Source organism: Rhineura floridana, chromosome 19 (genome assembly GCF_030035675.1).
Source record: "Rhineura floridana isolate rRhiFlo1 chromosome 19, rRhiFlo1.hap2, whole genome shotgun sequence".
In the NCBI taxonomy this organism is placed as follows: Eukaryota; Metazoa; Chordata; class Lepidosauria; order Squamata; family Rhineuridae; genus Rhineura; species Rhineura floridana.
The window spans coordinates 9,721,060-9,747,184 of NC_084498.1; the positions used below are offsets into that span (position 1 = coordinate 9,721,060).

The 26,125-nt window shown below is 43.8% G+C and overlaps 1 protein-coding gene across 15 annotated transcripts in view; it reads right to left on the minus strand.

Annotated features, from left to right (window-relative positions):
• Positions 1–26,125, minus strand: part of NCOR2 (nuclear receptor corepressor 2) — a 477,973-nt gene that overhangs the window by 251,731 nt on the left and 200,117 nt on the right. For all 15 annotated transcript variants that reach the window (XM_061603067.1, XM_061603079.1, XM_061603080.1 and 12 more), the window contains one exon: positions 7,348–7,404. In XM_061603067.1, the coding sequence (XP_061459051.1) occupies positions 7,348–7,404 (57 nt within the window). The remainder of the gene's footprint in view (positions 1–7,347; positions 7,405–26,125) is intronic.

The window sequence follows — 26,125 nt, forward strand, 5'->3', positions numbered from 1 at the left end:
TTGAGGATGTTTTAATCTTCTGATTGAATTGTAATTGGTTATTTTAATCATGTATGTATTTTGTAATTGATTTTATGTTGTAAACTGCTTAGAAGTCACTTGGGCACATCAGTGGTATATAAATCAACCAATAAATAAATAAAATGCCCCCGCATCTCCAGTTAAAAAAATCCTCTTAGGAAGCAGGAAGGCTGGAGAGTTTCTGCTAGTGAAAGCAGGCACTTCTGAACTGGATTTGTTTTGATGGTATAATGCATTTATATTAATGTTTCAAAATGTGTTTTAAGTCACTTGGAGACCTTTTAGATAACAAGCTGCTAACAAATCTACATGATGACAATGACGATGATCATGATGATGCACCAAGGGATACAGCAGCTACTATGTTCAATCAACCAATAAACACCTAAGCATCAGGCCAAGGATGTAGCAGAACACCTAACCTGAAACCACACAGGATGGCATCCAATGCTAGTCCTACTCAGAATAGACCCATTGAAGTTAATGACTTAAAATACATTAATTTAATTGGGTCTACTCTGAGTAGAACTTAGCTGGCTTCAACCCTTCAGTTGCAATCCTACACACTCTCACCTTAGAATTTGTCTCCAAGTAAATATACATAGGATCAGGGTGTCTAGCTCTTTTGACCTTCCAAGCCAAAAGCAAAATCCCTTCATTGGCTGTCTTGGTTGTTAATTGATGTTAATTGCTGTTATTTGTACTGACTATTGATTTTGAATTATGAAGCACTCAATTGATATGGATGAATGGACAGTGTATAAAATCCAAAAAAGCAAGTATGTTTCAGAAATGGACTATGGTTTGGGGTTGTCAGAGTGGGCAAATGACCAAGCAATTAAAGGCTCCAGAAGGCAGGGCTCTCTTTCACCTGGGACAAAATATAATCACTGCATGGCACAGCCCAAGGGGAGAGTGGATCAATCTATAGAGCAGATCCATTTTATTCCAGATGTCCCTCAGATGTCCAGGAAATTAATTTAGTTACTTTGTAATAATACTGCAGAAGAACTTGGGTGACCTCTCGCCCATTGTTAGTGTTTTTCCCTCTTCTCTCTCGCTGTTTTAGTTTTCAGATAGGAAACAACAATAAAACTGAGAAGAAAACTTTATTGGGAAATCATGAGTTACAACCTAGGAGGACGACAAATACAGTAAAATCACTTTAAACACACACGCACACACACAAACACGTATATATTCTGGATCTCTTTCCCTAATTTCTAGAGGGGCAGCCATGTTAGTCTGTTGCAGCAAAACCAATAATCTTGTGGTATTTTCAACACGCAGTCAACAGAAATCTGAACTCCTTCCATGTATCTGCAACAGAATTCAGAGCCTGTGGAGCACACTGACATGTACAGTAAAGTTCTCCAGTGTGGGATTTAAGACAGGGAGACAGAAAGAGAGCACTGTCTCCTCACCACATATCCCCACAAAGATACTTCGCAGGTATAAAGATTGTAGATTCAATCCTGGCATCGCCACTTGAAAATATTAACAACCACCTGCGGAAAGATTACTGGAGAGTTGTCAAAATAGGCATTACTAAAGGAGATGAAGATCCTCCGTGGCGCAGAGTGGTAAGCGGTGGTAACGCAGCCGAAGCTCTGCTCACGGCCGGAGTTCGATTCCAACGGAAGGAGGAAGTCGAATCTCCGGTAAAAGGGGTCGAGGTCCAGTCAGCCTTCCATCCATCCGTGGACGGTAAAATGAGTACCCGGCATATGCTGGGGCGTAAAGAAAGGCCGGGGACGGAACTGGCAATCCCACCCCATGTATACGGTCTGCCTAGTAAACGTCGCAAGACGTCACCCTAAGAGTCGGAAACGACTCGCACTATAAGTGCGGGGACACCTTTACCTTTAAAGGAGATGAACCAGCATTCTGATTCATTGTAAGGTGGCTACTTACATTTTTTTTAAAAAATTAAAGCCCAGACCAACCCATGGCCAAAGCATGAGTGAGACTACAACTGTGTACAGACAAAAATTTAACGCATACTCAAAGCGCGCACTCTCTCTCTCTCTCTCTCTCTTCTCTCTCTCTCTCTCTCTCTCACACACACACACACACACACACACACGACAGACAGAATATCCTGGGCACTGTAGTTCGTTAAGGATGGTGGGAATTGTATCTCTATGAGAGGAAAACTACATTTCCCAGGATTCTTTTTTTTGGGGGGGGGAAGAGAAATATGCCTTGCATGTGCTTTAAATTATGGTGTGTATGCAGCCACAAGCCCTTCTTGCTGCAAGTTCCTGTTCATCTATGACCACACTGGCCCTTTTCACTTAAAGAGAAGGAAGAATGCACCCCCAAGCCCACTGTAAGTAACTACCTCAAATCCACAGCCAGGCCTCCTCAGACATGACTAACACTTAGCTTATGAATCACTCATTATAATTATGGCCATACTTGGGCCATTTCCAGATGAGCAATGTAGTCCGGGCCTTCAAAGTTTAATATCAGTCATGAGTTAGGAAGCTGAAATGTCCCATGTTTTATGGGGTCAGCGCAATAAATTCTCCCTGCCTGCTGTTTAAGTAAAGATGAGCACAAGCTAGAGAGCTATCCACACAGGGGATTTCCTCAAAAGGTTTCAGGGTGAAAGTTTGGAAACGAGTTTGGTGAAAGGTGGGCAGCTTAAAGGCCAGGTTCTCCTGCACAGTACCACTTTACAACACAGGTAGGATTACAGTTTGAATAATCCCCATGCATTAAAAAAAACCCCACTCCTCCTTGGGCACAGAAAAATAGCAAGTCAGAGGGAAGGTCTGTCTGTCTGGACATGCATGCTTTCTATAAACAAGGAGGGTGTGTGTGGTTGTATGGGTTGCAGTGATGGGAGACTCCCTTTCTGCAGAAGCTCTTGCTGCTGGAGTGAGTGAGATGGGGCACATGCACAAGAAATCAGCAGGGGCTCCACAGATCCTTTAATCTGGAAAGACCTTGATTAATCATTTTAATTCAAATGCAAAAGGATAGATGTCCATAGATGAGGGCCTCCCCTGTTCTTCAGATTGTGAATTAGTTTAATTGATTTCAGTCTTGTATTTTTATATAGTTGTAACCCGCCCTGTGACTTAATAGTGAAGTGCGGGTAAGAAATCAAATTATCATCATCAATAACAACAAAAGGTCAGGACCACAGTCCTATACTGCAAAATTATTAAATCTTTCCAGGCCCTTGAGACTGCTGAAATATGGGGCCCATTTTAAAAATACTTTAGGAGGACATCAGCTCCACAGTTAGAAGGACAAGGATGCCATATTTCTCTCTATGCCTCCACCCTCACGTTATCTCCTCCCATCCCCTTACTACTTTGTACACAAGACCCTTTTCTGCACTAACCCAAGTTGTGTAGCAGCCCCTTCCCCATGGCTGTGGTGGAGGGGCAGAGAGTGAAGGAGTAGACACCTGAGAGAAAGAGATCATGGATTCTACAACTACGTGGATGGATCTAACTGGGCGAGTCCTTCCTAACTGATCAGCATCCTGCTGAAGAAGACAGTGAGGACCCTTGGTGATGATTGCAGCTCAGTGGGAAAGCATCTCCTTTGCAGTTAGGAGGTCCCAGGTTCAATCCCTGGCCGGGATTGTTCCCCATCTGGGGAGGTGCTGCCAGTCTGTGTAAATAGTACTCAGGTAGATGGACCAATGGTCTGGCTTGGTTTAAGGCAACTTCCTATGTGGTTCCAATCAGATGCTCATCTTACGTGTCATATCTGGGGAGGGATGGTACTTAGCGCAGAGCATATACTTCACATGGAGAAGGTTCCGGGTTCGACCCCCTGGCATCTCCAGTAAGAAGGATCAGGTAGCAGGTGATGGAAAAGACCCTCCTTTGCCTGAGACTCTGGAGAGCCACAACCAGTCCCTGATTTAGATTGTAAGTTTTGGACTACAACTGTGCCGGCTGAGGCTGACAGGAGTTGTGGCCCAAAACATCTGGAGGGCACCATGTTGGCAAAGGCTGCACTAGACAATACTGGGCAAAACAAGGCCAAATAAGACTGGCCTGGTGTAAGCTTTGTTCCTCATTCTCACACATATGCACACACAGTAGTTGCACTTTTGGAACCACGGGGAACCTGATCCAGTGCAGCTCAGTGGAAACATACATAAAAAGGCCACAAAATCTAAATAACAACAACAATGGTGACATCGCTGGTGTTGCCACCTTTAACTCCTGACCCATTGCTGAGAATCCTATAGGAATAGAGGACCTTGAAAGCTATAGTTAGAAGGTCAAAAGGCGTATAGCTCAGCAACAGGCCACAAAAGGTTTCTGGTTCAATCCCTGCTGTCTCCAGTTAAAAAGATCTCGGGAGACGGGGCTAAGAAAAGATTTGTCTGATTGATACCTTGGAAGACCTGCTGGTAGGTCAGAATAAGCTATACTAGGCCAGATGGACTAAGGCAGCTTTCCCCAAACTGGTGATGGACTACAATTCCCATCATACCTGGCCACTGACCATGCTGGCTGGTGCAGATGGGAGTTGTAGTCCAATAACACCTGGAGGGCACCAGGCTGGGGAAGGTTGGGCTGAGGATGGCAGGTTCATAGGGTGGCATTCACAGCTAGTCCTAATCAGAGTAGATCCACTGGAGTTAATACACATGACTGACTTAGGTTCATTAATTTAAATGGGTTTACTCCAAGTAGGACTTAGTTGAATACAACTCATAAGCCATAAAGTGTCCTCTCAATGGAGCATATTGGAGGTGTGAGTTGTTTTAATGCTAGTCCTATTCAGAGTAGACCCATTTAAGTTAACGGACGTAGTCCCATTCATTTCAATGGGCTTCCTTTCAACCCTTTATCTCCCCGTTTACCTTCTGAACTTTCTCATATTGCAGTCAGATGTGTCAGATGTGGTGCATTTACCCAGGCAAAGTGTCGTATGGAAATTAATCACAGCCATACTTCAGTGGGTATTTTGCTGTGTGCAACCCATGAAGTCATCTTATGAACAGGAAATGTTGGAGTGAACTCAGCTCACTCTGATCATTGGATGGCTCACTGTTTTGCTTTCTCAACACTGGGGCCACACATAAACATCACTGGGTGATTACAGTCTCAAATGATGGCTTACATGTATGAATGTGTCATCAGAGAGAGAAGCGTAGACTTAACATTGTTTCAAACACTTGCAAGGAGGGACCATAACTTAGACTACATATGCACTATACATTTAAAACGCATTTCACCACCACCAAAGAATCCTGGGAACCGTAATTTGTTAAGGGTGCTGGGAATTGTAGCTCTGGTAAAGTACAGTTCTTTATCTCCATTCTGCTGCTGCCTCCTTCTCCTTCTTTATCAATGTTCTTGCCCTCAGGCTCCTTTTCCCCTCCATTCTTCACCACCACCATCCATTTTTTTAAACAATTGTTTTCTCCACTCCACCCTGTCTTGCTCTCCACTTCGTCCCTCGTTGCCTCCTATCCACCCACAGAGCATGACGGAAGAGCGATGCTGCGCAGAAGCCCAGCTTGAGGTACATGATTTTCATCCACAAAACAGAGGTGCAGAAGACTTCTCCTGCTTCCCCCCCCCAAGTAATGCCCAAAACTAATGCTGGAAACATTACAATTACTCCTTAAAAGTAATAAAATCACTCCTAGTTCTATTACAATCAAAATGTAAAGGAATTACCCATTTGTTCCTCAAAAAAGTAATGAATGACAAGTAATTTGTTACTTGTAACGAATTACTTCCAAGCTCTGGACCTGACTGCAAATTAACCTGCTGTCAGAGGAGGAACAATGAGCAATATTGTGAGCATTAGTCCCACCCTCAGTCTAATCACTGCAAATTTTGCTGGGACCTCTCCCCTGTCAACACACTGCTTACATACTTTCAACCCTATCTCCACAACCTTAAGGACTAGAATCTTGCACTTTAAAGTAAAAACAAGCAAACAAAAAATAGACATTTTCAAACTGACAGTCTGCACATGCAGTGCCAATGCTCCACGCTTGAACTGCAAAATCTACAAAGCCTCAGGTGTAAGTACTACGGATGCGACACTTGCCAAGGCAACATACTACATTAACAGAGCTGCCACTGTTAGAGCTACTGTAAAATTTAAAAAATGGGTCACATCCACACTATACATTTAAAGCATTCTTATACCACTTTAACAGTCAAGGTTTTCCCAAAAGAATTCTGGGAGCTGTAGTTTGTTAAGGGTGCTGATCATTATTAGGAGACTGCTGCACAGAGCTACCCTTTCCAGCGCCCTTAACAAACTACAGCTCCCAGAGTTCTTTTGGGAAAACCTTGACTGTTAAAGTGGTATAAGAATACTTTAAATGTATAGTGTGGATGTGACCATGGTCGTGAATACAGATTCAGGGACAGAAACGTACTAGCAAATGAACAGAATACATTATTAACATTTAATTTTGAAAGAATGAAAGGCCAATGGGGGGGGAGGAGAGAGAATTTCTTAACTGAAAAAATTGAATTGCTCCAAACAGAAGAAGAGGAAGAGGAGGAAGAGGAAGAAGACCCATTTCAATGGCACTGTCACAGCTGTACAGTAACCACAGACAGCAACCAGGGTGTTGTGACCGGACACGAAAGGCAGCAACTAAAGACCAAAAGGAGCCCTTTCCACAATTCACCAAGCAATTAACATCCAGCTGCTTCCTGCAGCCACTGGCCAAGCTAAATTTCAACAAAGACCAAAAGCAAAGATTCGGGATGTTTCTGACTTTTTATTTTACTTCAGAAAGATCCTGAATTTTTACTCTTACATTAACTTAGCACTTCTGTAATGACTGCAGCAGACTGGGAACCTCTGGCCCTCCAGATATTGCTGGACTCCGACTCCATCATCCTTGAACATTGAGCTGATGGGCCGTAGCGCAGTGGTGCAGCACCCTGTTTGCATGGAGAAGATTTAAGATTCAATCCCTGGCATCTCCAGGAAGGGCCACAGAAGGACCCCCTGCCTAAAACCTTGGGAAGCCACTGCCAATCAGGGCAGACAATACTGGGCTGCATGGGCCAACAGTCTGACTCAGTATAAGGCAGGTTTCTATGTTGCGCCATTGTCGGGCAGGTGTTTTCAGGCCACTGACGTGATTTACTAAGCTTCCTGTGCCAGCATCAGGGCAGCAGGAGGGAGGTTTCCTTGCACATCTCACCATCATACAGATGTCTGGAGTGAGTCTACCTCTTTCTCAAACATTTGGCTGCCCTCCATAACTCAAAGGCTGACACATAAGGAGGGAAAGAGGAAATTGGGAGAGAGGGAGAGAGAGACATATACATAATATATATTTGTAAAACGTATAGTCAGACTTACCAACTCCACCTGAGGTCCCAACCCTTCCAATATTCTATGAGCCGCTTCTGCTTTTTTCTGCAAGGCAGGCAGACAAACATAGAAAGGGAAGAAAGGAAAGTTAAATGTCTTACACAATGATAACTGGAGCCCCACACTTGAAGGTTTTGCTTGAGTTCCCCCCCCCCCAAAGCAATGGCAAATTTAACTTCACCTCCCTCCCCACCCTTTCCCAAGGCAAGAGGAGAAAGGTTAAAAGCATGAAGAGAGAAAGTCAGAAACCTTCCCACAGTACAATGTCACAGGCCGGGAGACAGGTTGGAAAGGCTACCAAGTTGAAAAGAAAAAAGAAACCCACGCACTCTCTCACGTATGCTTCAAAGCCTCAGCTACAAAAATGAACCATGTGGGAAGGAGGCTGGGATGCACTCTGCTTGTGGTGGCTGGTGGCTGTCTTGTCTCAGACACTTACGCACCAAAGAGCCTTCCCCCTCCCTCCCTCTCTATCTGAGACAAATGAATTCTCTTTCACTTGCGAAGCATCTGGATCCTGCACAATTATCTCAGTGGCTATCTGAGACCAGAGAAGTTGGAAGGAGGAGGACAGAGTCTGCTCTGCTGTGCCCCCTTTTCCAGGAAGCGGCCTTCCCTGGAGCATGTGACTGTACTATTAGCGCCACTACCCTGGGTTGTCCATTCCCACACTCCCCACGCCACCGCACCTTCCCCTCCTCTTTATCGTCCTGCTCTTTTCTTCCACAAGCGAGATTACCTTGGGCTCCAACAGAAATATACACAAGACAGCACGCACACACTTTAAGGACATATGTCAGAACAAGGGCTAGGAAAAGTCATGGGCTCGCAGCAGCAAAGAGTCTAAATAAAAGATGACTTTTCCACTAACACATAGCCCCTCTCCTCCCCCCCCACTGATGATTGTTAAGAACAACCCCATAAATTCGCTCCTTAAAAAGCCAACTGAGGGGGGAAAGCAAAGAGCATGGGCCCAGGAACAGAAGGGCCTGGAGTCAAATCATTCAACAGGATAGTGACAGAGAATACAGAATTTAAAGCAGCTCAAGGAAGGAGCACACAGAACAGGGAAAGGGGATGCCCAGTCACTGAAGACTTGCTATCCTGTAACAGCCTTTCATCCCTCCAGGGCATGCGCCACCAGGGGTGCTAAGAGAATGGCAAAATAATGGATTTTATTCCCTGCTCATTAATCCAGGATCCTTAATTAGCATTGACAAATCTGAGTATACAACCACAGGGGTGTAGTGAATAATAATCTGATTACAAATATCTCTGATTTATTTAGCATCCAAATTAAAAGCTAGGCACCATGCAATCAATAGATGTTTGGACATCAGAGTAAACCATTGTTTAGCATGAAAAGAACAACCCACAGTGAGTCTTGGGTCTACACAGTCCCACTTCCCTCCGCCTCCTCCAGTGTAACAATGAGCAGGAGTTTGAAAGGTTTAACTTCCAATTTCAATTAGGCACAGGTTAACATGGGGTCTGAAGTCTCAGCTGTGGTTGATAGTTGGTTTACACAAGTTTGCTCCATAAACCATGGTTTGAAGTTGGCTTGTTTCACACAAGTTATAGTTAAAATTAACCCAATTCGTGAGCTTTACGATAACATGACAAGCTGCAGTTAATGTAAACTAGAAGTGAAAGCTTCCCACATCCTCATTGCAGCGGCACTAGAGGAGGAAAGGGCTTGTTTTCATCATGCTAAACTATGGCTTTCTACGGAGCTTCAATTGCAAGCCATGGTTAATCATATGAGAATGAACTGTGTAAAGCCTTGGGCTTACACACTCTCCTCTCCCTTGTCTATGTGAGGAGGAGATTAGAAATTTCCACTTCTTAATTTGCAGCAAACTACAGCCTACCATTTTATCTGAATATAGCCAATGAAGGTTTGAGCAAATCATCATTTGCTACATGTGGATATTACAGCATGAGTATGGTTTGCTGCAAATTAGAAAGAGATGCTTCAGGTCTCTGCTGCTCTTATGCAAAGGAGAGTGGAAAGTAGAACCTGCTGTCATAATGACAAACCACAGTTGGTCATTATGTCTTATTTGAACCAATGGTCCTTCTCAATAACTTAAAATATAGTAAACAATATAAAAAGGAAAAAGAAAAAAAAGAAAAAATCTAGATTCATTAACTGCAAGGCGAAAGGAGCAGTCTTGTGTAAAACAGTTAAGACTGGAAAGTAGATGGCCTTTTACAGGGAACAGAAAATTTATTTTATTTATTTTTATTTATTTATTTTCATTTCTAAACCGCCCATAGCTAATAGCTCTCTGGGCAGCATACAAAACAAGATTAAAATACAATATTAGAATAAAATCAGTAATAAAGAGCAACAAAATTAAACTAAAACATTAAACATAAAAACATTGAACATTAAAATGCCTGGAAGTATAACCAGGTCTTAACCTGGCACCTAAAAGAAAGAACCGTAGGCGCCAGGCGTATCTCCTCCGGTAAGCTGTTCCACAGTTTGGGGGCCACCACAGAAAAGTCCCTAGATCTAGTAACAATCCTCCGGGCATCCTGGTGAGTTGGTACCCGGAGGAGGGCCTTAGATACTGAACGAAGTGAGCGGGTAGGTTCATAGCGGGAGAGGCATTCCACAAGGTATTGCGGTCCCACACTGTGTAAGGCTTTATAGGTCAAAACCAGCACCTTGAATCTGGCTCAGAAACAAACAGGTAGCCAGTGCAAGCGAGCCAGGACAGGTGTTATATGCGCGGACCGATTGGTCCTCGTCAGCAACCTGGCTGCCGCATTTTGCACTAGCTGAAGTTTCCGAACAGTCTTCAAGGGCAGCCCAACGTAGAGCGCATTACAGTAATCCAGTCTAGAAGTTACCAGAGCGTGAACAACTGAGGCGAGATCATCACTGTCCAGATAGGGGCGTAGTTGGGCTACTAAGCGAAGATGGTAGAACGCGTTCCGTGCCACCGAGGCCACTTGAGCCTCAAGCGACAAGGAAGGGTCAAAAAGGACCCCCAAAATAAATAAATATCTTGCAAGCCAAAGTGTGATGCAGCAGTTAAGAAGTCCCTGTTCAAATCCACCAAAGTCTTAGGTAAGCCCCAACTATCTGCAACAGGTTGTTGTAAAATAACTGTGATAAAGTACCTGCACTCTTAGGTGTGATATAAATATAGAAAGATATCTGCTGGATCAGAGCAAAAAGCTCCATCTAATCCTGCCTTCCTGCCTCCCCACAGTGGCCAGTCAGATACTATTTTATTTTACTTATTTAACTGCATTTTCGTAACTTAAGATTGTTTGCACAGTAAATCAGGAATGGGGGGTGGATGGCCCTCCAGATGTTTAGACTAAAATTGCTGACTGACTAAAAAAGGGCCCTGTATTAGCTAAGCAAAAGGGTTGTTGTACTAGGGCCCTCTGCCCCTACATGCTTTGCACACCAACCCTTCCACCAGTACCCCAAAACATATACACACTCAGGCACTCCCAAACATACACACATGTGCATTCACTCACTCACTGACACACACACACACAAATGGAGGCATTCACATAACACCCCCAGGCACTCCCAAATACACACCACCGCCAGGGACTCCCAAACACCCCCAGGCACCCAACTCCCCTTGCTTGAGCTGCTTGCTTGAGCATTTGGACTGGCACTCCCCATCCCACCCCGTTGGCAAGCCTCCCACACACAAAGACAGACAGGTTGCCAAGCTTTCCGTCTCCCCAGGTTGTGAAGCTTTCCCTCCCCCCCCCCGGGTGACAGGTCAACAACTTTCTTGCTTTGGAGGCCTTGCGGTAGTGACACACAGGCTTCCCGGAGCTGTCCCAGCCTGGCACTCTGTGGCTCTCCCAAGCCACAACATGCCGTTGTCCCACTGTCCTGATCTCCGCTGCTCAGATCATCATGCAGTAGTTTGCAGCGCCGCAGACCATAGTACCACTTGTCTGTGGCACTGTGAACTACAGCATGACGGATTAAGTGCTTACAAATGAAACTTTTTAATACAAGTAATTACAAAGTAATGAGGGTGGCACATGCCATCTTAGAAGAGTCGTTCACTTTTCTCTGTCACTCAACAAAGAATGCCTCTTCTGGCCATCTTAGATGTGTCCTGTCATACAGAAGGGAATGGCTCTTCTAAGATAGCGTCTACAGCAAAGGTTGGAAGCCCTAAAACCAGGGATGCGCCCTTCACATGTGGTTGGAGGACTCCACTTTACATCAGCCCCGGCCAGCATGGCCAATGGTCAGGGATGATGGGAGTTATTTTTGTGAATATTTGTGTGTGTGTGTTTTGTGTGCGCGCGTGCGTATGTGTGTGACAGATTCCCCATCCCTGCAGTAAACAATAATGTAAACTGTAATGGTCCTTATTTCTTGCACTATTGACAGAGGGCGCTCGGCTTGGTTAGGTATCAAAGCAGGGAACAAAGGCAATTGCTCTTCCTCTTTTGATGGTCCCCAGTAACGAGAATTTAGTGTTACCCTCCCTCTTTAGTGTTAGGCCAGGATGGGCAGAAAGTGGATGAAGTTGCTAAGTGATTTGCAGTAGACTAGCAAGGATTCTGACTCCCAATTGTTTAACAATAGCAACAACAAAGAAGCTTTACCCACACACACACACCGTCTAAATTTAGGTTGCTGACATGAAGAAAGCTTAGAGGGAAAACCAGGAATGGGTTTTTTGTATGGCAGGAAGTGAGCTCAATTCTGGTAGTGGAAACAAGTTCCTGGGCTGAACATGTGCTCAGAGGCATCCTGCTCCTCAATTCTGATCTCCTGTACACACCATACATTTAGAATCATAGAGTTGGAAGGGGCCTGTAAGGTCATCGAGTCCAACCCCCTGCTCAATGCAGGAATCCAAATTAAAAGAATACCCAGCTGCTTCTTGAAGGCCTCCAGTGTTGAAGAACCACCAACTCCCTAGGTAATTGGTTCCATTGTTGTACCGCTCTAACAGTAAAGAGGTTTTTTCTGATGTTCAGTTGAAATCTGGCTTCCTCTAACTTGAGCCCATTATTCCATGTCCTGCACTCTGGGAAGATCTAGAAGAGATCCTCGCCCTCCTCTGTGTGACAACCTTTCATGTACTTGAAGAGTGCTATCATATCTCCCCTCAGTCTTCTCCAGGCTAAACATGCCCAGTTCTTTCAGCCTCTCCTCATAGGGCTGTTTCCAGTTCCCTGATCATCCTCGTTGCCCTCCTCTGAACCCGTTCCAGTTCGTCTGCATCCTTCTAAAAGTGTGGTGTCCAGAACTGGATGTAGTACTCAACCAGTGCCGAATAGAGGGGAATCAATTCAAAGCACAGGACTTCCACCAAAGAATACTGGGAACTGTAGTTTACCCAACACAGGGCTACAATTCCCAGCACTAACAAACAACAGTTTCCAGAGTTTTTTTGAGGGAAGTCATGTGCTTTAAATGAATATGTGTGTATGTTAGAGTGTTGGACTATGTTCTGGGAGACCAGGGTTCAAATCCCCACATAGCCATGAAGCTCACTGGATGACCTTGGGCCAGTCACTGCCTCTCAGCCTCAGAGGAAGGCAATGGTAAACCACCTCCAAATACCGCTTACCATGAATAGGGTTTCTATTCATAAGGTTGCCGCTAGTCGGGCGGTATAAAAATCTAATAAATAAATAAATAAATAAATAAATTTCCATTTTTTACCTAAAAGTAGATGTTGCCAGTCCCTGAGCAGCTATTCTGCACCTGGCTTGGGCTCTAGTAACAACAACTGACGTCTTCCTGCTCCTGCCATATACCCATCATGAATAATCACCACTTTGTTTTTATTATCATCATTGGCAAAACCACATGAGCAGAACCCTGGCCGCAAAGAATAAAAGTTGGGCTTCCTTATCTCCCCAATATCCAGCCATATACAGCTTGCACCACACGCTTATTGTACATTAGCGTAAGTGACACCCCCCCCAAAAAACCATGCATGTAGGTTTCAATGGAAAAGTCTAACTCTGCAGGTGGCAAGAGCAGCATGTAATGAGCCTGTTTGATATTACTGCCTTAGGGCACTAATATCAAACAGCTGGCATGTGCCAGGCACTCATGGTTATCCTGTGTTCCCTTTCTAGAAAGAGAGAAACTGGGTTTCAAACATAGCCTTGAAGTACCCAGTATTAAAGCCCTTTTACCACTTGAACCTGGAGACCTGGGGACTCTGTAGTTGCTCAACAACAAGATCAATACGCTCCGTGCTTGCTCAGGGCACTCTTGGCTATAGGTTCCAGAACTGAGCCCTTGCACTAAAAACAGAATGTTAAGGCTGAACACTGGGGACCTCTAGCAGAAATTAAGCTATATAAGATCAGCCCTGCTAAGCTTATAAGAAGAACCTTGATAGTTCAGGCCAAAGGCCCTTCTAGTCCAGCATCCTGGTCCTGGTAAGCCCACAAACAGGACCTAAGGGCTATGAAACTGTGGGGTTATAGTGGATACTTGTGATTCACAAGAACTGGTATTTAGAGGCACACTTCCTCCAACAGCGGAGGTAGAACATGGCCATTGTAGTTAGTAACCATGGATAGCCTTATCCTCTGTGAATTGGTCTAATCCTCTTTTAAAGCCATCCACATGGATGGACATTGCTGCTTCTTGTGAGAGCAAATTCCACAGGGTAACTATGTGCTGTGTGAAGAAGTATTTTCTTTTCCTGTCCTGAATGGGGTCCTACTGGGAGAAAGGGCAGGATATCAATCAATCACTCAAATAAATAAATAAACTTGTCCAACATGAAACTCATTGGATGTTCGTGAGTTCTAGTGTTATGAGGGAGGAAAGCCTTTCTCTATCCACTTTCTCCACACCATGAATAATTTGTATACACTTCTATCATGTCACCTCTGACTCGCTTTTTCTCTAAACGAAAAAGCCCCAAATGCTGCAGCCTTTCCTCATAGAGTCACTCCATCCCCTAGATCAGTGTTTCCCAAAGTGTGGTACGCATACCCCTGGTGGTACGCAAAAGGGTTTCAAGGGGTACGCGGCCGAATGTGGTTTTTTCTGTACTTTATCATTGGGTTTTAGTGGCAAAAACAGTGTGTGTGTGTTCAAGAGAAAATACAGTTCTTGTGATTTCTCCAGTTTCTCACACAATCATGTGAGGGAAGATCAATATAATAACAGTGGTTTATCCCGATGTTATTCAAAGCGTAGTCTCTTTTGCTCTCAATGCATTCCTTGTCTTTTCGTGCACCCCTCCAGTTTCTCATAAGACTTGGACTCCCTCGCAATGACTTTGGCCACCAAAAAATGCTTCTACAGACAGACAGATGGCTCCACAAAGATATTTATGTGTATGCTCGACTACAAAAATGTTCACACCGGGAAGCGGGGTTTTTTCTCTATCTTCAGCCCTGCAGCAGCCATCTCGCCAGCCACTTCCCTCTTGGGGAATCTCCCGCTCTTCGGCTGCAGAGCGGTTTCCCCCCCCCCATCCTGCCTGGCCTGCCTGCTCATCAGCTGTGAATTTTAGGCGGGAGGTTGGAATCCCCTGCCTGTTCTTGGGCTCCGTGCCTGAGTGGCTTCCCAGGCAGGATGGGGGAAATATTGAACCGGATATCGCCGCACTAATATCTGGTCACAAGCAGTTCCATCCCTCCCATTAAACAGTTGTTTTGTATTGACAATTTTAATACCAAAAATGTATTACTCTTTATTTCCAGAATGGTTTTTTTTGTTTGAATAATAATTATTTTAATTATTAGTATATGAATTATTTCTATATTTTTGAATATATATTTTTGTTATATAAATATTATTTCTATTATTAAAATGTTTATTACTTACTTTGTATTTATTTTTTTACAAACATTTCATATAAAATTATAGGAATTACGAATGTGTTATAATACCTTACCCCCTCCCAATTATTTTTGTAAAAGTTGGGTACGCCGGTAAAATCAATGTCGTACGCGCATGTTGAAAGTTTGGGAAACACTGCTCTAGATCATTTTGGTTGCCCTTTTCTGAAATGGTTCCAGCTATACAATATTCCTTTTGAGGTGAAGTGACCAAAACTATACACAGTATTCCAAGTGTGGTTGCAGCATGGATTTTTATAACAGTATTATGATATTGGCAGTTTTGTTTCCAGTCCTTTTCTTAGTGGTCCCTAGCATGGCATTTGCCCTTTTCAAAGCTGCCACACTCATTTAACATATTCACTGGACCATCCACTACAATCTGAAGGTCTCATTCCTTGTCACTCACTGCCAGTTCAGAGCCCATAAGTGTGTATGTGAAATTTACTTTACTCCAATGTGAATCACTTTACACTGCTTACACTGAATTGCGTTTTCCATTTTCCTGCCCATTCCCCCATTTTCAAGAGATCCTTACAATCCCTTCTTGTTTTAACTATCTTGAACAATTTGGTATCATCAGCAAACTTGATACCACCCCTAACTCTAGATCATTTATAAACGAGTTAAAAATTACAGGTCCCAATACCGATCCTTGGGGGACTCCTCTTTCTACATCTCTCCACTGGGAGAACTGTTCATTTATTCCTACTCTCTACTTCCTGTTCCTTAACCAGTTACCAGTCCATAAAAGATTATTTCTCTTATTCTGTGACTTATTCGAGGATCTTTGATGAGGCCTCAGTACAACAAAACACACCACTGAAGACAGCAACAAGCTTCTCTCCTGGAGATGTTACACAGCTACCGAAGCCACCTAGTGACCAGCACTTGCATAACCTCACACAAAATAGTTTCAGTCCCTGCGACTTCTGGCTGAATTTCCAAAGAACCACAGACTAGCAGAGAGAATGAGTCATTGCGGAAAAAGGAAGTGTGAACGCAAGCATAATCAAACCACATCTGAGTGAAAGGGTTTTAAATTTATCTAATTCAAGGACAGACAGCTTCTTTTTCTTGTAGACAGCTCTGCTCTCCAGAGAGCGGTCCAGATGCTAGAAGTACATTTTGTGACGTGACATAGACTCTTCCGTTGATGAAGCTCTTTCATATAAGGTAGCAGAACCAGCAGGAAACGCTTCACAGTTGTGGAGGATTTGCATTCAGACATGGCTTGGGCAGCGAATGCAAAGCACACACACACACACACGACATACCAAATATTATCTCTTGAATAACACTATCCCCCACCCCAATTGCTCATGTCCTTGTTCCTGGCTCCCTTAATTTTACTATTTCTCTAATTTTGGACATTTCCTTGACATACCATGCTTTGTTTAGCCATACGCTTACACTAGAATCATAGAGTTGGAAGGGGCCTATAAGGCCATTGAGTCCAACCCCCTGCTCAACGCAGGAATCCAAATTAAAAGAATACCCAACAGGCAGCTGTCCAGCTGCCTCTTCAAGGTCTCCAGTGCTGGAGAGCCCCCTCCCCCAAGGTAATTGGTTCCATTGTTCTACCGCTCAAACAGTCAGGATGTTTTTCCTGATGTTCAGCCGAAATCTGGCTTCCTGCAAACTGAGCCCATTATTCCGTGTCTTGCACTCTGGGACAATTGAGAAGAGATCCTGGCCCTCCTCTGTGTGACAACCTTTCATGTACTTGAAGAGTGCTATCATATCTCCCCCTCAGTCTTCTCTTTTCAAGGCTAAACATGCCCAATTCTTTCAGTCTCTCCTCAGAGGGCTTGGTTTCCAGTCCCCTGATCATCCTTGTTGCCCTCTGAACCTGTACCAGTTTGTCTGCATCCTTCTTAAAGTGTGGTGACCAGAACTGGATGCAGTACTCAAGTTCAGGCCTAACCAGTACTGAATAGAGGGGAACCAATACTTCATAAGATTTGAAAACTATACTTCTATTAATGCAGTCTAAAATAGCATTTGCCTTTTTTGCAGCCACATCACAGTTAGCTCCTGTTCAGTTTGTGATCAGCAACAATCCCAAGATCCTTTCCACGTGTAGTATTGTAATATCCCCCATCTTATAGCTGTGCATTTGGTTTCTTTTTCTTAGGTGTAGAACTTTGCACTTAACCCTATTAAATTTCATTCTGTTGTTTTCAGCCCAATGCTCCAGCCTATCAAGATCACTTTGACTTTTGTTTCTGTCTTCCAAGATATTAGTTATCCCTCCCAATTTTGTATCATCTGCAAATTTGATAAGCGTTCCCTGCACGTCCATATCCAAGTCATTAATAAAAATGTTGAAGAGCGCTGGGCCCAGCCTTGCGACACCCCATTCGATACTTCCCCCAGTTAGAGAAGGAATCACTGATAAGCACTCTTTGAATATGATTCTGTAGCCAGCTGTGGATCTACCCAATAGTTGTTCCATCCAGCCCACATTTAGCTAGCTTGCTAATCAGAATATCATGCAACAGTTTGTCAAAAGCTTTGGTGAAGTCGAGATATATTATGTCCACAGCATTCCCAAAGTCTACGAGGGAGGTTACTTGATCAAACAACGAGATAAGATTAGTCTGGCAGGATGTGTTCTTGAAAAATCCATGTTGGCTTCTAGTAATCACTGCATTGTTTTCAAGATGTGTACAGACTGACATCTTTATAATCTGCTCCAGAATTTTCCCGGAGATTGATGTCAGGCTGTCTGGTCTGTAGTTCCCAGGTTCCTCCTTTTTACCCTTTTTGAAGATAGGGACAACACTTCCCCTCCTCCAGTCGTCCGGCACTTCACCCATTCTCTATGATTTCGCAAAGATAAAAGACAGTGGTTCTGAGAGTACTTCAGCCAGTTTCTTCAATACTCTAGGATGCAGCTCGTCAGACCTTGTAGATTTGAACTCATTCAAAGTGATTAGGTGTTCTTTGACCATTTGTCTGTCAATTTTAAGCTGCAATCCTGCCCCTTTAACTTCACGTTTCCTAGGAGAGTCATAAACCCTCTTTTGTGAGAAGACTGAGCCAAAGTAGGAATTGAGCACTTCTGCCTTTTCTTTGTCATTTGCTGTCATTTTGCCATCCTCACTGAGTAGCTGTACCACCATTTCTTTTCTCTGTCTCTATGAATATACCCAAGAAAGCTTTTTTGTTGCTTTTAGCATCTCTCACTAACCTCAGCTCATTGTCAGCTTTAGCCTTCATGAAACCACCCCAGGACTTCTGTACTACTTGTCTATAGTCTTCCTTTGTGGTCTGGCCCTCCTTCCACTTTCTGTATGTGTCCTTTTTTGTTTTCAGGTCATTTCCAAGCTTTCTATGAAGCCACATTGGCTTCTTCTGTTGTCTTCCCTCTTTTTTCCTTAACAGAATCGTTTGCCGTTGTGCCTTTAGAATTTCCTCTTTTAGAAACTCCCACCTATCTTGGACTCCTTTTCTCAATAAGGGTCTCTTGCCATGGAACCTTACTTATCATTGTTCTGAGTTTATTAAAATCGGCTTTCCTGAAGACCAGAGTACGCGTATGGCTACCCTCAGCTTTTGCTTCCTTTAAAATCAAGAACTCAATGATAGTGTGGTCACTTTCCCCTAGAGTTCTTGTAACTACAACGTCATCTTCCAAGTCATCTCTATTGGTTAGAACCAAGTCAAGGATAGCTGATCCTCTGATTGGTTCCTCCACTTTCTGTAGGAAAGTTATCTCCAACACAAGTCAGGAATTTCTTGGAGGGGCCATGTTTGGCAGAATTTGTCTCCAAACAGATATTGGGGCAATTGAAGTTCCCCATTACTACTACATCATGTCTGTTTGAAACATTGGCAGTTTGCTTTGCAAACGTTTCATCCTCGTCTTCTCCTTGATTGGGTGGTCGATAATAGACTCCAACCACCATGTTCCTTTTATTCCTTGCCCCATTTATTTTAATCCTCTTGGTGGAGTACCAAGTTCATCCTCCTCTATTTCTGTGCAGGTATTTTTTGACACCTATGAAGTCACAGTTACTCTCCTGTATTAAGAGTTCAAGTCTGTCCTGTTTGTTTCCTGTAGTCTGGGTATTAGTATACAGACATCGAAGACCATGTGATTGACTACCTGGCTTCCTTCCTACATTTTTATGAAGACTATTTCTGGGCCCCATTAGAGATGTTCTCTCAGTTCCTCTTACTGTGCACAAGCCTTTGTTGGTCATTACTGCCAGGTTTATGTCTCCCTCCCCCGCAGTATTCAATTTAAAGCTCTCCTGATGAAGTTCTCCATGCTGTGGCCAAATACATTCTTCTCAGTCCTTGTGAGGTGAATCCATCACTTGCCAGCAGTCCATCTTCCAGGAAGCGTAGCCTGTGGTCCCAGAATCCAAATTTCTCACATCAGCACCACCTTCATAGCCAGTCATTCACCCAGAGTATATTTTGTTCCCTTTCTACTCCTCTTCTAAGTACCAGAAGTATGGATGAGAAAACTATCTGGGCCCCGAAGTCCTTGGTGTTTCCTTCCCCAAGCTTCAATGTCTGATGTGGTTTCTTCATAGCTCTGCTTGGTAGTATCATTAGTTCCCACATGGATGAGAAGAAATGGATAGCTGTCAGTTGGCTTTATGAGTGATGGCAACCCTTCTGACACATCTCTAATCTGTACTTCAGGGAGACAGCATACCTGGCGAGTCCATGGATCTTCTTGGCATACTTGGGTTTCAATCCCACGCAATCTCCCACTTCTATACTCTTCTCTTCTTCTTGTCGTGGGGCATGGTTTCATTGCCTCTGCTTGACTGAGCTTCAGCCTCTCGCTCGCTGTCTCGTGGGGTCTCCTTTAATTTCCCCCCTCTAGTCTCATCCTCAAGTGTCTGCAAGCAGTTCTGTAGTTCCACTGGTGATGGGTGTCTTTTAGCTCTTCCACTCCTAACTGCTGCCATTTTCCACAGAGTTTCCTCCACTTCATTGTTGCTCTCCACAACAGCCTCCTCTTCTACATCTGAAGTATGCCATTTAGCAGTCAAAAATATGTTTGCTGCTCTTAATAGATTTCCTACTAAAATAAAATATTTGTACATAAGTCACCTTTCAAACATCCCAGCAGAGGGAAAAGGAAACTGCCTTATTCCAAATCAGACCATTGGTCCATTTTTAACTCCGTACTGTCGACACTAACTGGCAACAGTTCTTCAGGGGATCAGGCAGGTGCCTCTCTCAACCCTACTTGGAGGTGCTGGGGACTGAACTTGGGACCTTCCACATGCAAAGCAGATGCACTGCCAATGAGCTACAGCCCTTCCCCCAACAGAGTGTGTAATTATTTAAAAGTATGGAACAGCCAATTATACCTTCTGCTATGTTTAAGATGATCTCTCAATAAGTTCTAACTTTATCACGACTCCAGCAAACGTGCATGAACTCGGCTTCATTTTTTTCAACAATGAACACTCAGGTTAGGATAAATACCTGCTAATCGCTTTGGAGTCAAATACCAGCAATAAACTATCTTGCTGACAATGCAATTAAAATTTCCAAACCTCCTCCGAGATATTTATCTGTAACATCCTTTCCGCATCTTTAGCGCATCTTGATTAAAATCAGGGAACAGGTCAGATGAGATTGATTTGTGGGGCTGGATCTCATCCATGGCCTGACAGTTAGCTATGCCAGATCTTCTGTGCACTGTGACTAATTTCAATGGGACTTAAGCGTGACTCACATTAAGCTGGTTCCAGTCCTGTATATATAAGATATATGATCTGCTTACATCATACTGGTGTCATTTTTAGAGAGACAGAGATTCAGAAAGGAATGCGGAATACATTGACACACTGGGAACTGGGCCTGCTCATATTGAGCCTATTTCTGCTGTGTTGTGGGAGGGACATTATTATTTTTGCCGTTTTGATATTATTTTAACTTTATTTATTATAGTTTTTTATGTTTTCCCAGAAGCCACCTTGGAAGAACTCACATCCTGAAAGGCAAGGTGTAAATAACACATCCATCCTAGTAGCTCAGAACACGTAAGACTTTTGAAAAGCAGAATCTGTTATAAACTGGAGGGGTGTGTGTGTCTTCCCCTTTACTTAATTCCAATTGTTAAATGTGTGCCCAAGCCACAATATCTTCTGATACTTCTCAAGAATGCTCTGGGTAGGGCTCTGGCAAGCCTTTGGGGAAAAGCTCCATATACGCTAAAAATAAGAACACAGAAAGAGTCCTGAAGCTGGATCAGACCAAAGACCCATCTAGCCCAGCATTCTGTTCTCACAGTGGCCAACTGAATTTGTATGAGAAGCCCATAAGCAAGACATAGGCGCAATATCAGTCTTCTGCTTGTAGTCCCCAGCAACTGGTGTTCTGAGGCACAGTGTCTACGATATGGTAGCATACAGCTATCACGACTAGTAGACACTGATAGGCGTATCCTCCATGCGTTTGTCTAATCCCCTTTTAAAGCTGTCCAAATTGGTGGCCATCACTGCACCCTGTGGGAGCGAATTCTGTAGTTTAACTATGCACTGCATGAAGAAGTCCTTTCTTTTGTCTGTCTTGAATCTTCCAACATTGAGCTCCATTGGATGTCCATGAGTTCTAGCGTCAGGAGAGAGGGAGACAAACCTTTCCATGCCATACATAACCTTATACACTTCTTTCATGTCACCTCTTACTTGCCTTTTCTCTAAATTAAAAAGCCCCAAATGCTGCAGCCTTTGCACCATCCCCTTGATCATTTTGGTTGTCCTTTTCTGCACCTTTTCCAGGTCTACAATATCCTTTTGGAGGTGCAGCAATTGGAACTGTCCACAGAATTACAGGTATGGTCACACCATATATTTATATATAAAGATTACTGATTTGTACAAAGGCTTATGAGCACACCTGATATGCACAGGTGGTATTGTGAAAAGTAAATAGTTGTTGGCAGGCCAGATCCCACCCCAAAGCAATGAGTGGTTTGCTCCTGAGTAGGTAGGAACATGGACATTTATGGCTGAGGGGGAACTAGGTCATACTGCACCACGCACTAGTCTTGTTGCAAAAGCAGAGTTCTTCCATCAGCAATCCATTCCCAGTATTCCAAATACTCTTAAACACAGGAACATGAATAAAGCCTGTAAATCAACATCATTGCCCATAATTAAAGCTAAGTTCAGAGCAGGGCACTGGGAATGCAGAAAGGGCAGCTCCTTGCATGAATAATGGACATTTCAGCACGGCATGTTTAATAATATGGGGAACTTTCACAGGGCATGCTCATGGGTGGGGTTGGCTCCTAGCTGGGAGCTCTACTAAATTTCAATTAGGTGTGCAGAGTGCACATGGAGACACTGTTAAACCTTATATCTGTTCGGCTGAAGTAGAATTTAAATCTCAATGATTCCAGCCGGGTTTTTTTTTTTTAATGCTTCTATCTACAGTCTATCTCAAGCACCATCATGCAAGATTTGGTTAAAATCTGTGCAGTTTTGAAAGATTCAGTCCTCTATCTTGATTCAATATGGCATCCAACTGCATCCAAACATTGACAAAAACCTGCTCCTCGATCTGAAGAACCATCATGCAGAATCTGGTTACGGTATCTTCAGAGGTGTCCAAATGTATAGCAAACAAACAAATATTTAGTAGATACATGTAATGTAGATGACTGGTTGCCTTCCTTTATTTTTGAGAATGACCACAGTTTCACAGAACAAAATGCATATCACCCAGAGCTTGGAAAAGTTACTTTTTTGAACTACAACTCCCATAAGCCCAAACCAGTGGCCATGCTGCCTGGGGCTGATGGGAGTTGTAGTTCAAAAAAGTAACTTTTCCAAGCTCTGATCACCTATATTACAACCTTAACAAATTATTCATCCACTTACAACATGTATACCTTTCTGCCTTTCTTCCACCATGAAACTCACAGCAGCAGATGTTGGGTCTCTAGGTGAGCTCCCATCCAGGCACTTCCCAGACCCAGACCTGCTTAGCATCAGCAAAGTGGCTGTGGTCATATGCCCTCAAACCATGCCCTGAGACTGCAGTATATTTCATTTCTGGAAATGCTAGACCGAATATTTCCTCTACTATTCATTCTGTACATAAACACTACAGCTGGAATGTAGATACACAGCTTATGCCGGTGGTCTGAGTTCAACTGTGCATCATAAGAACATAAGAACATAAGAAGAGCCTGCTGGATCAGGCCAGTGGCCCATCTAGTCCAGCATCCTGTTCTCACAGTGGCCAACCAGGTGCCTGGGGGAAGCCCTTTTGCTGTCTGAGCAAAGCATCTTTAGCCTAGAGAATAAGGAGTCAAATTCCTCCTAATAAAAAGCCAAAGGGACATTCTTCAGAAAACCCTACCCCCCCCCCGGCATGAAGTCTTTCTTGAAGGAAATAATGCTATGCAATGGGTCTTCCTGTTAAATTCAGCAAGACAGGAAAGGGTGTTGATCTGCCTGTACAATTCCACATCCACTCTCTCTACAGATTCTCCCAAACCTATGTCTCCTATCACTATTCTACTCCTTCCTTACTGATGCTACAGGGTCATTAGCACAACCATATGTTGACAGAAATTTGTCTGCACATGCAAACCGTCTCACAGAGTCAATGACATCACTGACACTGGGCAATAGATTCCAGTGTGGTATGGATCTGTTGATGGCACTGACCACCCTATGATGCAAAAGGCCTCACCGCCAATTCTTGGAAGCCATTTCAAGTTCTATGTCAGAGGCCTGAACAGATTATGGAATTCTTTTGAAACCATGTGATCCACTCCAGAGTTTGGGAAGATCAGAATACATTTGCTCCAAGGTCCTTCAAAAGTTTTTAAATCACATCCAGGAAATTCTGTCCAGCCTTACTCACATCAGCATTTCACATCGTGGATGAAAGCTCCAATATCACAGATGCCTACAGAGGTCTAAAATTAGGAATTTGTTCCACCAGAACTCCAAAGATCCTAGATCTAAATCCTCCTCTCTCCTAATAGTGGAAGTGTAAAATAACTTGAAGGGTAAAAGTCTGCAGCCTTGTAACTGGCTTATTAGTTCAAAACAATGCGAAATTTAGCTCCCTGACACACACATTTATTTTGCCTCTCACTGGCTCTTAAACTTGCCAGGGCATAATGCTATAGTAATAGCAGAAGCCACAACTGCCAGGATCTAAGGTTGCCTCCAGACTGTCAGTGTTCTGCAGAAGGCATTCAAGCACATAGTGGAAATTCAGGCTTGGACAATTAAACTAGATCTGATTGGCCACTATGAGAACAGACTACCGGATTAGATGGCCATTTGGTCTAATCCAGCAACACAATTCTTGTGTTCTTATATTTCTCGACCCATTTCCTTGCCTCACTCTCCACCTGCCTCCCTTTCAGCTTCCTCTTCCTCAGTCTACTCAGCCTACTCCTTAGCTTTCCTTATGTTCAACCTCTGTGATCCCTGTCTGATAAAGCTTCCCTATATCCTTAACCTGCCGCCCTTTACTGAAAATCCCATGACACCACAAGAGGTCAACCAACTGGTGTCAGAAACTCCACCCTCCACCCCTCCCAAGCGTAACACAATATAGGTTTAGCCAGCAATTCCTGTTCCGTTAGCTGCCATCTGGCTCAGTCAGCAGGTCCCAGAATTTACTGCTAGAGTTGCAGCTTAAACTGCCTGTGTCTCCGTCTTCCAGATGGAGATCCAAGTTGCACTGGAAGTAGTACGTGATGCCACCATAGCTCAGTGGTAGAACACCTCCTTTGCATGCAGAAGGGCCAAAGTTCAATCCCCAGCATCTCCAGTTAGGGCTGGGTAAGACCCCCCCCCCGAAAGGCTAGCGAGTCTCCACCAGACAGTGTGGACAATACAGAGCTCGATGGATAATAATAATAATAAAATTTTATTTCTAAGCCGCCTATCTGGCCGAATTAACGGCCACTCTAGGCGGCGTACATATAGGTACAATAGGTTGACTCAGTATAATGCAGTTCCTACACCAATCAGTGCAATATTGTGCTGAGCTTTCAAAAACTATTTGAAAAGCATTTGAAGACCAAAGAAGGAAAGCATCTAACCTCATATGTGGCCTGTGAGACAGTTTGGAAAAATGACACACTGAAGTAAAATGATCTAATGTGCTGAAATCTGCAGAACTCTGCAATCTATTCTTGTAACTCTTTCTCTGTCCCAAGAGGCTTCTGCTTCCCACACCCCCAGTAGGAATTTGCTCTAAAAAGTGCTCTTGAAACATTTAATTATTGAAGGACTTGGTCAAATCACCCCCAGGAGGAGCTTTTTGGAACAGAGAGTCCCTGGAAATCAGGACAGCATGCAATGTACTTCATTGCCTTTTATTCTTTTGGCAGCACGATGTAGCAACTGTCAAATCTAGTTTAAAATCCTCACTTAAGCACAAAGCTCAGTGCAGTGGCCTTGGGCAAGTCACAGGCTCTCAACTTAAGCTTCCCAGGCAGGCTTCTTACAAGCATTCTGTTTCCTGACTCCTCGCTAAGCAGAGCAGAGGAAGCTGTGACAGCTGCTCCAGAGGAGATACAAGTGAGCCGGCTCTCAGAGAGAGAGCGAACGAGTTCAGGGGGGGAGGTCAAGGGGAAGGTCCCTAAAACTATTTTCCCTTGTACGGCACACCACACATCAGTGGGACTCTTCTATTAACTCTGAAGGAGGACAGGACGAAGCACAGGCCATGCCAATGAAGAAAGGAAGAAAGAAGGAAAAGGCCGTAGGGACTATGGACGGGAAGGCCACTCCAGTGGTGGTGACCTGAAAGGTGTGTGCAATGTTTGTTTTCTTGCCTGAGAACAACATGGCATTCACGCGCAACAAGTGCAAGCTGGTGGTGCTGTTGGAAGAAAAAGTGAGAGTCCTGGAATGGTGGGTGGCCACACTGAAGAGTATAAGAGAAGATGAAGAGTTCTTAGATAGAACACTGGAAC